Source organism: Crinia signifera, chromosome 5, assembly GCF_055691185.1.
Source record: "Crinia signifera chromosome 5, ASM5569118v1, whole genome shotgun sequence".
Lineage (NCBI taxonomy): Eukaryota > Metazoa > Chordata > Amphibia > Anura > Myobatrachidae > Crinia > Crinia signifera.
Window position 1 is genome coordinate 334,481,032 of NC_139221.1, and position 12,059 is coordinate 334,493,090.

The 12,059-nt window shown below is 56.0% G+C and overlaps 1 protein-coding gene across 7 annotated transcripts in view; it reads right to left on the reverse strand.

Annotated features, from left to right (window-relative positions):
• MROH1 (maestro heat like repeat family member 1) overlaps nucleotides 1-12,059 on the reverse strand; it is a 405,085-nt gene that overhangs the window by 96,557 nt on the left and 296,469 nt on the right. For all 7 annotated transcript variants that reach the window (XR_014444044.1, XR_014444045.1, XM_083145076.1 and 4 more), the window contains one exon: nucleotides 3,480-3,594. Coding sequence is in view for 5 of the 7 variants with exons in the window: in XM_083145076.1 (XP_083001202.1) it covers nucleotides 3,480-3,594 (115 nt within the window). In the remaining 2 variants the exon portion in view is untranslated. The remainder of the gene's footprint in view (nucleotides 1-3,479; nucleotides 3,595-12,059) is intronic.

The window sequence follows — 12,059 nt, forward strand, 5'->3', positions numbered from 1 at the left end:
CTGTGTAGGTGTCAGTAAGGTTACAGGGCTATGCTGGGTGTGGGGATGTTACCTGTGTAGGTGTCAGTAAGGTTACAGGACTATGCTGGGTGTGGGGATGTTACCTGTGTAGAGGTGTCAGTAAGGTTACAGGGCTATGCTGGGTGTGGGGATGTTACCTGTGTAGGTGTCAGTAAGGTTACATGGCTATGCTGGGTGTGGGGAAGTTACCTGTGTAGGTGTCAGTAAGGTTACAGGACTATGCTGGGTGTTACCTGTGTAGAGGTGTCAGTAAGGTTACAGGGCTATGCTGGGTGCGGGGATGTTACCTGTGTAGAGGTGTCAGTAAGGTTACAGGACTATGCTGGGTGTGGGGATGTTACCAGTGTAGGTGTCAGTAAGGTTACAGGACTATGCTGGGTGTGGGGATGTTACCTGTGTAGAGGTGTCAGTAAGGTTACAGGGCTGTGCCGGGTGTGGGGATGTTACCTGTGTAGGTGTCAGTAAGGTTACAGGGCTATGCTGGGTGTGGGGATGTTACCTGTGTAGGTGTCAGTAAGGTTACAGGACTATGCTGGGTGTGGGGATGTTACCTGTGTAGGTGTCAGTAAGGTTACAGGACTATGCTGGGTGCGGGGATGTTACCTGTGTAGAGGTGTCAGTAAGGTTACAGGACTATGCTGGGTGTGGGGATGTTACCAGTGTAGGTGTCAGTAAGGTTACAGGACTATGCTGGGTGTGGGGATGTTACCTGTGTAGAGGTGTCAGTAAGGTTACAGGGCTGTGCCGGGTGTGGGGATGTTACCTGTGTAGGTGTCAGTAAGGTTACAGGGCTATGCTGGGTGTGGGGATGTTACCTGTGTAGGTGTCAGTAAGGTTACAGGGCTATGCTGGGTGTGGGGATGTTACCTGTGTAGGTGTCAGTAAGGTTACAGGGCTATGCTGGGTGTGGGGATGTTACCTGTGTAGAGGTGTCAGTAAGGTTACAGGACTATGCTGGGTGCGGGGATGTTACCTGTGTAGGTGTCAGTAAGGTTACAGGGCTATGCTGGGTGTGGGGATGTTACCTGTGTAGGTGTCAGTAAGGTTACAGGGCTATGCTGGGTGCGGGGATGTTACCTGTGTAGGTGTCAGTAAGGTTACAGGACTATGCTGGGTGTGGGGATGTTACCTGTGTAGGTGTCAGTAAGGTTACAGGACTATGCTGGGTGTGGGGATGTTACCTGTGTAGGTGTCAGTAAGGTTACAGGGCTATGCTGGGTGCGGGGATGTTACCTGTGTAGGTGTCAGTAAGGTTACATGGCTATGCTGGGTGTGGGGATGTTACCTGTGTAGAGGTGTCAGTAAGGTTACAGGGCTATGCTGGGTGTGGGGATGTTACCTGTGTAGGTGTCAGTAAGGTTACAGGGCTATGCTGGGTGTGGGGATATTACCTGTGTAGGTGTCAGTAAGGTTACATGGCTATGCTGGGTGTGGGGATGTTACCTGTGTAGGTGTCAGTAAGGTTACAGGGCTATGCTGGGTGTGGGGATGTTACTTGTGTAGGTGTCAGTAAGGTTACAGGGCTATGCTGGGTGCGGGGATGTTACCTGTGTAGGTGTCAGTAAGGTTACAGGGCTATGCTGGGTGTGGGGATGTTACCTGTGTAGAGGTGTCAGTAAGGTTACAGGGCTATGCTGGGTGTGGGGATGTTACCTGTGTAGGTGTCAGTAAGGTTACAGGGCTATGCTGGGTGTGGGGATGTTACCTGTGTAGGTGTCAGTAAGGTTACAGGGCTATGCTGGGTGTGGGGATGTTACCTGTGTAGGTGTCAGTAAGGTTACAGGGCTATGCTGGGTGCGGGGATGTTACCTGTGTAGGTGTCAGTAAGGTTACAGGACTATGCTGGGTGTGGGGATGTTACCTGTGTAGGTGTCAGTAAGGTTACAGGACTATGCTGGGTGTGGGGATGTTACCTGTGTAGGTGTCAGTAAGGTTACAGGGCTATGCTGGGTGCGGGGATGTTACCTGTGTAGGTGTCAGTAAGGTTACAGGACTATGCTGGGTGTGGGGATGTTACCTGTGTAGGTGTCAGTAAGGTTACAGGGCTATGCTGGGTGCGGGGATGTTACCTGTGTAGGTGTCAGTAAGGTTACATGGCTATGCTGGGTGTGGGGATGTTACCTGTGTAGGTGTCAGTAAGGTTACAGGACTATGCTGGGTGCGGGGATGTTACCTGTGTAGGTGTCAGTAAGGTTACAGGGCTATGCTGGGTGTGGGGATGTTACCTGTGTAGGTGTCAGTAAGGTTACAGGACTATGCTGGGTGTGGGGATGTTACCTGTGTAGGTGTCAGTAAGGTTACAGGGCTATGCTGGGTGTGGGGATGTTACCTGTGTAGGTGTCAGTAAGGTTACAGGACTATGCTGGGTGTGGGGAAGTTACCTGTGTAGAGGTGTCAGTAAGGTTACAGGGCTATGCTGGGTGTGGGGATGTTACCTGTGTAGGTGTCAGTAAGGTTACAGGACTATGCTGGGTGTGGGGATGTTACCTGTGTAGGTGTCAGTAAGGTTACAGGGCTATGCTGGGTGCGGGGATGTTACCTGTGTAGGTGTCAGTAAGGTTACAGGACTATGCTGGGTGTGGGGATGTTACCTGTGTAGGTGTCAGTAAGGTTACAGGGCTATGCTGGGTGCGGGGATGTTACCTGTGTAGGTGTCAGTAAGGTTACAGGACTATGCTGGGTGTGGGGATGTTACCTGTGTAGAGGTGTCAGTAAGGTTACAGGACTATGCTGGGTGTGGGGATGTTACCTGTGTAGGTGTCAGTAAGGTTACAGGGCTATGCTGGGTGTGGGGATGTTACCTGTGTAGGTGTCAGTAAGGTTACAGGACTATGCTGGGTGCGGGGATGTTACCTGTGTAGGTGTCAGTAAGGTTACAGGGCTATGCTGGGTGTGGGGATGTTACCTGTGTAGGTGTCAGTAAGGTTACAGGGCTATGCTGGGTGTGGGGATGTTACCTGTGTAGGTGTCAGTAAGGTTACAGGACTATGCTGGGTGCGGGGATGTTACCTGTGTAGGTGTCAGTAAGGTTACAGGACTATGCTGGGTGTGGGGATGTTACCTGTGTAGGTGTCAGTAAGGTTACAGGGCTATGCTGGGTGTGGGGATGTTACCTGTGTAGGTGTCAGTAAGGTTACAGGGCTATGCTGGGTGTGGGGATGTTACCTGTGTAGGTGTCAGTAAGGTTACAGGGCTATGCTGGGTGCGGGGATGTTACCTGTGTAGGTGTCAGTAAGGTTACAGGACTATGCTGGGTGTGGGGATGTTACCTGTGTAGGTGTCAGTAAGGTTACAGGGCTATGCTGGGTGCGGGGATGTTACCTGTGTAGGTGTCAGTAAGGTTACAGGGCTATGCTGGGTGTGGGGATGTTACCTGTGTAGGTGTCAGTAAGGTGATTGTACTACATTACCCGTTAGTTACCCGCCGCCCCATGGACACACATTGCCGCAGTTCTGACCTGTGCTAGGAAGGCCGTGGCGGTTACACGCTGACCGTCGTATACACTGCTCTGAGCAGACTGCAGACTCTTCATGATGAGTGGAATCTTCGGACCAGCGTAACGCACCATGGAACTGTAAGACAAAATATGGGGATAGAACTTATGTGACCACATAGACCACAGGTAGTACGGAAAACCGATAACCATGTACCACGTATCAGGGAAAGAGGGGTGCCCAACCGCACGCTTATTGGGGACCAGAGGAATTAGTGCAGGTAAGGGCTTCAGGGTGGAGAGGAAGGAGGAGTCGGGCCCTCAGGGAGGAGAGGAAGGAGGAGTTGGGCCCTAAGGATGGAGAGGAAGGAGTCTGGCCCTGAGGTTGAAGAGGAAGGAGTCGGGCCCTCAGGGTGGAGAGGAAGGAGTTGGGTCCTCAGGGTGCAGAGGAAGAAGTCTGGCCCTGAGGTTGAAGAGGAAGGAGTCGGGCCCTCAGGGAGGAGAGGAAGGAGGAGTTGGGTCCTCAGGGTGAAGAGGAAGAAATCTGGCCCTGAGGTTGAAGAGGAAGAAATCTGGCCCTGAGGTTGAAGAGGAAGGAGTCGGACCCTCAGGGTGGAGAGGAAGGAGTCGGTCCCTGAGGGTGGAGAGGAAGGAGTCGGTCCCTGAGGGTGAAGAGGAAGGAGTCGGGCCCTCAGGGAGGAGAGGAAGAAGGAGTTGGGCCCTCAGGGTAGAGAGGAAGGAGTCTGGCCCTGAGGTTGAAGAGGAAGGAGTTGGGCCCTCAGGGTGGAGAGGAAGGAGTCTGGCCCTGAGGTTGAAGAGGAAGGAGTCGGGCCCTGAGGGTGAAGAGGAAGGTGTCGGGCCCTCAGGGTGGAGAGTAAGGAGGAGTCAGGGCCACAGGGTAGAGAGGAAGGAGGAGTCAGGGCCTCAGGGTAGAGAGGAAGGAGGAGTCCGGGCCTCAGGGTTGAGAGGAAGGAGGAGTCCGGGCCTCAGGGTTGAGAGGAAGGAGGAGTCCAGGCCTCGGGGTTGAGAGGAAGGAGGAGTCCGGGCCTCGGGGTTGAGAGGAAGGAGGAGCCAGGACCTTAGAGTTGAGAGGAAGGAGGAGCCAGGACCTTAAAGTTGAGAGGAAGGAGGAGCCAGGGCCTCAAAGTTGAGAGGAAGGAGGAGTCAGAGCCTCAGAGTTGAGAGGAAGGAGGAGCCAGGGCCTCAGGGTGAAGAGGAAGGAGGAGCCAGGGCCTCAGGGTGAAGAGGAAGGAGGAGTCACGGCCTCAGGGTGGAGAGGAAGCAGTCGGGCCCTCAGGGTGGAGAGGAAGGAGGAGTCACGGCCTCAGGGTGAAGAGGAAGGAGGAGTCACGGCCTCAGGGTGGAGAGGAAGGAGGAGTCACGGCCTCAGGGTGGAGAGGAAGGAGGAGTCACGGCCTCAGGGTGGAGAGGAAGGAGGAGTCACGGCCTCAGGGTGGAGAGGAAGGAGTCGGGGCCTCATGGTGGAGAGGAAGAAGTCGGGCCCTCAGAGCCCTGTTATATATGGGATGTGGTCAGCATCTGGGTAGTCAAGATGTTGATGTTCGGTAGACTGACTGCTGTCAGAACATTGGCGCCAGAACTTCAAAACAAATCAGTATGCCGATGCTGGAATACCGACAGCCGATATCCAGAACGTAAGTGTGTCAGGTTAGGGTCAAGATGATTAAGGCGGAGGGTAGTTCGGATTGGGCACCAGTGGGGGGAACATAGGGTTAGGCTGTGGAGGGGGATGTTAGGGTATACACACACACACATATATATATATATATATATATATGCAAGAGGGGGGTAGGCCGGCACTCCGCTGAAAACAAAAGGGCTGGGTGCCTTCCCAGGAGAAGACGATGTACTCCAATATAATAGCAGGAGGGTGGGTGGCACTCCCAGGAACAAACGACTCAGGAGCCAATATGGTTACCGACGTTTCAAATGTATTATCACATTTTTCATCAGGGTGTCCTGATGAAAAATGTGATAATACATTTGAAACGTCGGTAACCATATTGGCTCCTGAGTCGTTTGTTCCTGAGAGTGCCACCCACCCTCCTACTATTATATATATAAATTGTCTTGTGTGGGTTGATGTATAGCGCCACTTGTGAGTACTAATATACTATAAATATAAACACTCCTATAGGCAAGGATGAGTAACGTAACCTGCCTTCATCCTTATTACGTCGTATTTATACCTTTTATCCTGTGATTTATTATATATTTTTACCATGTACTTTTCATTGTTTTATTATTGTAAGAATACATATATTGTTATTTTTTACCAGCTACTATATACTTTAATTGATTTTTAAAGATGTTATAATTTATAACACGTGGAGTCGCTGAACCCTTATCCTTATACACACATACTGTGGGGTAGCTAAACGCGCCGCTATAACACGTCCTGCTTCTCCTCATTAGCGAGGCGAAGCAGGAGGGGAGACCGACAAGATGTAATAACATCTTGTCCGCCAAAGCGGGGGAGCGATAACTCCCCCCTCCGGTGATGTCCCCTCCTGGCAGCGCTATCCCCTGCCATAACGCACGGGGATAGAGCATATTCCCCTGATCGCCGGGTCATAAATCTACCCCTGTATCTAAACTTTTTGAACACATACAGACAGGCAGTGCTGCGCTGCCTGAACGCATCTTTTATCATCTTTTTTCATTAAGCAACCATTTTCCAGCAGAGTTACCGGTCCTCTCCACCCCTGCGTCTCTATGTAGTACACAGCAGGTCAGACGGCGGATGGAGGACGGCAGAGGGAGTATGGGCCTTGCGGATGGTGAAGGGAGGAGGGGGTGTGGACAGTGAAGGGCGAATGAGACTTGTAACGGCAGAGAGAGGAGGGCGTTAATGCGGCAGAGGGCGGGGGAGATTCGCACTGCACAGAGATGTGACGGCAGAGAGAGGAGGGAGTTAATGTGGCAGAGGGCAGGGGAGACTCGCACTGCACAGTGATGTGACGGCAGAGAGAGGAGGGAGTTAATGCGGCAGAGGGCGGGGGAGACTCGCTCTGCACAGTGATGTGACGGCAGAGAGAGGAGGCAGAGGCCGAGGGAGACTCGCACTGCACAGTGATGTGACGGCAGAGAGAGGAGGGAGTTAATGCGGCAGAGGGCGGGGGAGACTCGCACTGCACAGTGATGTGACGGCAGAGAGAGGAGGGAGTTAATGTGGCAGAGGGCAGGGGAGACTCGCACTGCACAGTGATGTGACGGCAGAGAGAGGAGGGAGTTAATGTGGCAGAGGGCAGGGGAGACTCGCACTGCACAGTGATGTGACGGCAGAGAGAGGAGGGAGTTAATGTGGCAGAGGGCGGGGGAGACTCGCACTGCACAGTGATGTGACGGCGGAGAAAGGAGGGAGTTAATGGGGCAGAGGGCGGGGAGACTCGCGCTGCACAGTGATGTGACGGCGGAGAGAGGAGGGAGTTAATGTGGCAGAGGGTGGGGAGACTCGCACTGCACAGTGATGTGACGGCAGAGAGAGGAGGGAGTTAATGTGGCAGAGGGCGGAGGAGACGCGCTGCACAGTGATGTGACGGCAGAGAGAGAAGGGAGTTAATGTGGCAGAGGGCGGGGGAGACTCGCTCTGCACAGTGATTTGATGGCAGAGAGAGGAGGGAGTTAATGCGGCAGAGGGCGGGGGAGACTCGCGCTGCACAGTGATGTGATGGCAGAGAGAGAAGGGAGATAATGCGGCAGAGGGCGGGGGAGACTCACACTGCACAGTGATGTGACGGCGGAGAGAGGAGGGAGTTAATTCGGCAGAGGGCGGGGGAGAATCGCGCTGCACAGTGATGTGACGGTAGAGAGAGAAGGGAGTTAATGCGGCAGAGGCCGAGGGAGACTCGCACTGCACAGTGATGTGATGGCAGAGAGAGAAGGGAGTTAATGCGGCAGAGGGCAGGGGAGACTCGCACTGCACAGTGATGTGACGGCGGAAAGAGGAGGCAGAGGCCGAGGGAGACTCGCACTGCACAGTGATGTGATGGCAGAGAGACCAGGGAGTTAATGCGGCAGAGGCAGAGGGAGACTCGCACTGCACAGTGATGTGACGGCAGAGAGAGGAAGGAGTTAATGCGGCAGAGGGCGGGGGAGACTCGCACTGCACAGTGATGTGACGGCAGAGAGAGGAGGCAGAGGCCGAGGGAGACTCGCACTGCACAGTGATGTGACGGCAGAGAGAGGAGGGAGTTAATGCGGCAGAGGGCGGGGGAGACTCGCACTGCACAGTGATGTGACGGCAGAGAGAGGAGGGAGTTACTGAGGCAGAGGACGGGGGAGACTCGCACTGCACAGTGATGTGACGGTAGAGAGAGGAGGGAGTTAATGCGACAGAGGGCGGGGAGACTCGCGCTGCACAGTGATGTGACGGTAGAGAGAAGAGAGGGTGGGGGAGACTCGCGCTGCACAGTGATGTAACGGCAGAGAGAGGAAGGCGTTAATGCGGCAGAGGGCGGGGGAGACTCGCACTGCACAGAGATGTGACGGTAGAGAGAGGAGGGAGTTAATGCGGCAGAGACTCGCACTGCACAGTGATGTGACGGTAGAGAGAGGAGGGAGTTAATGTGGCAGAGGGCGGGGGAGACTCGCACTGCACAGTGATGTGACGGCGGAGAGAGGAGGGAGTTAATGGGGCAGAGGGCGGGGAGACACGCGCTGCACAGTGATGTGACGGCGGAGAGAGGAGGGAGTTAATGTGGCAGAGGGTGGGGAGACTCGCACTGCACAGTGATGTGACGGCAGAGAGAGGAGGGAGTTAATGTGGCAGAGGGCGGAGGAGACTCGCACTGCACAGTGATGTGACGGCAGAGAGAGGAGGGAGTTAATGTGGCAGAGGGCGGAGGAGACATGCGCTGCACAGTGATGTGACGGCAGAGAGAGAAGGGAGTTAATGTGGCAGAGGGCGGGGGAGACTCGCTCTGCACAGTGATGTGATGGCAGAGAGAGGAGGGAGTTAATGCGGCAGAGGGCGGGGGAGACTCGCGCTGCACAGTGATGTGATGGCAGAGAGAGAAGGGAGACTCACACTGCACAGTGATGTGACGGCGGAGAGAGGAGGGAGTTAATTCGGCAGAGGGCGGGGGAGACTCGCGCTGCACAGTGATGTGACGGTAGAGAGAGAAGGGAGTTAATGCGGCAGAGGCCGAGGGAGACTCGCACTGCACAGTGATGTGATGGCAGAGAGAGAAGGGAGTTAATGCGGCAGAGGGCAGGGGAGACTCGCACTGCACAGTGATGTGACGGCGGAGAGAGGAGGCAGAGGCCGAGGGAGACTCGCACTGCACAGTGATGTGATGGCAGAGAGACCAGGGAGTTAATGCGGCAGAGGCAGAGGGAGACTCGCACTGCACAGTGATGTGACGGCAGAGAGAGGAGGGAGTTAATGCGGCAGAGGGCGGGGGAGACTCGCACTGCACAGTGATGTGACGGCAGAGAGAGGAGGCAGAGGCCGAGGGAGACTCGCACTGCACAGTGATGTGACGGCAGAGAGAGGAGGGAGTTAATGCGGCAGAGGGCGGGGGAGACTCGCACTGCACAGTGATGTGACGGAAGAGAGAGGAGGGAGTTACTGCGGCAGAGGATGGGGGAGACTCGCACTGCACAGTGATGTGACGGTAGAGAGAAGAGAGGGTGAGGGAGACTCGCGCTGCACAGTGATGTAACGGCAGAGAGAGGAGGGCGTTAATGCGGCAGAGGGCGGGGGAGACTCGCACTGCACAGAGATGTGACGGTAGAGAGAGGAGGGAGTTATTGCGGCAGAGACTCGCACTGCACAGTGATGTGACGGCAGAGAGAGAAGGGAGTTAATGTGGCAGAGGGCGGGGGAGACTCGCTCTGCACAGTGATGTGATGGCAGAGAGAGGAGGGAGTTAATGCGGCAGAGGGCGGGGGAGACTCGCGCTGCACAGTGATGTGATGGCAGAGAGAGAAGGGAGATAATGCGGCAGAGGGCGGGGGAGACTCACACTGCACAGTGATGTGACGGCGGAGAGAGGAGGGAGTTAATTCGGCAGAGGGCGGGGGAGACTCGCGCTGCACAGTGATGTGACGGTAGAGAGAGAAGGGAGTTAATGCGGCAGAGGCCGAGGGAGACTCGCACTGCACAGTGATGTGATGGCAGAGAGAGAAGGGAGTTAATGCGGCAGAGGGCAGGGGAGACTCGCACTGCACAGTGATGTGACGGCGGAGAGAGGAGGCAGAGGCCGAGGGAGACTCGCACTGCACAGTGATGTGATGGCAGAGAGACCAGGGAGTTAATGCGGCAGAGGCAGAGGGAGACTCGCACTGCACAGTGATGTGACGGCAGAGAGAGGAAGGAGTTAATGCGGCAGAGGGCGGGGGAGACTCGCACTGCACAGTGATGTGACGGCAGAGAGAGGAGGCAGAGGCCGAGGGAGACTCGCACTGCACAGTGATGTGACGGCAGAGAGAGGAGGGAGTTAATGCGGCAGAGGGCGGGGGAGACTCGCACTGCACAGTGATGTGACGGCAGAGAGAGGAGGGAGTTACTGCGGCAGAGGACGGGGGAGACTCGCACTGCACAGTGATGTGACGGTAGAGAGAGGAGGGAGTTAATGCGACAGAGGGCGGGGAGACTCGCGCTGCACAGTGATGTGACGGTAGAGAGAAGAGAGGGTGGGGGAGACTCGCGCTGCACAGTGATGTAACGGCAGAGAGAGGAGGGCGTTAATGCGGCAGAGGGCGGGGGAGACTCGCACTGCACAGAGATGTGACGGTAGAGAGAGGAGGGAGTTAATGTGGCAGAGGGCGGGGGAGACTCGCACTGCACAGTGATGTGACGGCGGAGAGAGGAGGGAGTTAATGGGGCAGAGGGCGGGGAGACTCGCGCTGCACAGTGATGTGACGGCGGAGAGAGGAGGGAGTTAATGTGGCAGAGGGTGGGGAGACTCGCACTGCACAGTGATGTAACGGCAGAGAGAGGAGGGAGTTAATGTGGCAGAGGGCGGAGGAGACTCGCACTGCACAGTGATGTGACGGCAGAGAGAGAAGGGAGTTAATGTGGCAGAGGGCGGCGGAGACTCGCTCTGCACAGTGATGTGATGGCAGAGAGAGGAGGGAGTTAATGTGGCAGAGGGCGGAGGAGACTCGCACTGCACAGTGATGTGACGGCAGAGAGAGAAGGGAGTTAATGTGGCAGAGGGCGGGGGAGACTCGCTCTGCACAGTGATGTGACGGCAGAGAGAGAAGGGAGATAACGCGGCAGAGGGCGGGGGAGACTCACACTGCACAGTGATGTGACGGCGGAGAGAGGAGGGAGTTAATTCGGCAGAGGGCGGGGGAGACTCGCGCTGCACAGTGATGTGACGGTAGAGAGAGAAGGGAGTTAATGCGGCAGAGGCCGAGGGAGACTCACACTGCACAGTGATGTGATGGCAGAGAAAGAAGGGAGTTAATGCGGCAGAGGGCGGGGGAGACTCGCACTGCACAGTGATGTGACGGCGGAGAGAGGAGGCAGAGGCCGAGGGAGACTCGCACTGCACAGTGATGTGACGGCAGAGAGACCAGGGAGTTAATGCGGCAGAGGCCGAGGGAGACTCGCACTGCACAGTGATGTGACGGCGGAGAGAGGAGGGAGTTAATGTGGCAGAGGGCGGGGGAGACTCGCTCTGCACAGTGATGTGACGGCAGAGAGAGGAGGGAGTTAATGTGGCAGAGGGCAGGGGAGACTCGCACTGCACAGTGATGTGACGGCAGAGAGAGGAGGGAGTTAATGCGGCAGAGGGCGGGGGAGACTCGCACTGCACAGAGATGTGACGGTAGAGAGAAGAGAGGGTGGGGGAGACTCGCGCTGCACAGTGATGTAACGGCAGAGAGAGGAGGGCGTTAATGCGGCAGAGGGCGGGGGAGATTCGCACTGCACAGAGATGTGACGGTAGAGAGAGGAGGGAGTTAATGCGGCAGAGACTCGCACTGCACAGTGATGTGACGGTAGAGAGAGGAGGGAGTTAATGTGGCAGAGGGCGGGGGAGACTCGCACTGCACAGTGATGTGACGGCGGAGAGAGGAGGGAGTTAATGGGGCAGAGGGCGGGGAGACTCGCGCTGCACAGTGATGTGACGGCGGAGAGAGGAGGGAGTTAATGTGGCAGAGGGTGGGGAGACTCGCACTGCACAGTGATGTAACGGCAGAGAGAGGAGGGAGTTAATGTGGCAGAGGGCGGAGGAGACTCGCACTGCACAGTGATGTGACGGCAGAGAGAGAAGGGAGTTAATGTGGCAGAGGGCGGGGGAGACTCGCTCTGCACAGTGATGTGATGGCAGAGAGAGGAGGGAGTTAATGTGGCAGAGGGCGGAGGAGACTCGCACTGCACAGTGATGTGACGGCAGAGAGAGAAGGGAGTTAATGTGGCAGAGGGCGGGGGAGACTCGCTCTGCACAGTGATGTGACGGCAGAGAGAGAAGGGAGATAATGCGGCAGAGGGCGGGGGAGACTCACACTGCACAGTGATGTGACGGCGGAGAGAGGAGGGAGTTAATTCGGCAGAGGGCGGGGGAGACTCGCGCTGCACAGTGATGTGACGGTAGAGAGAGAAGGGAGTTAATGCGGCAGAGGCCGAGG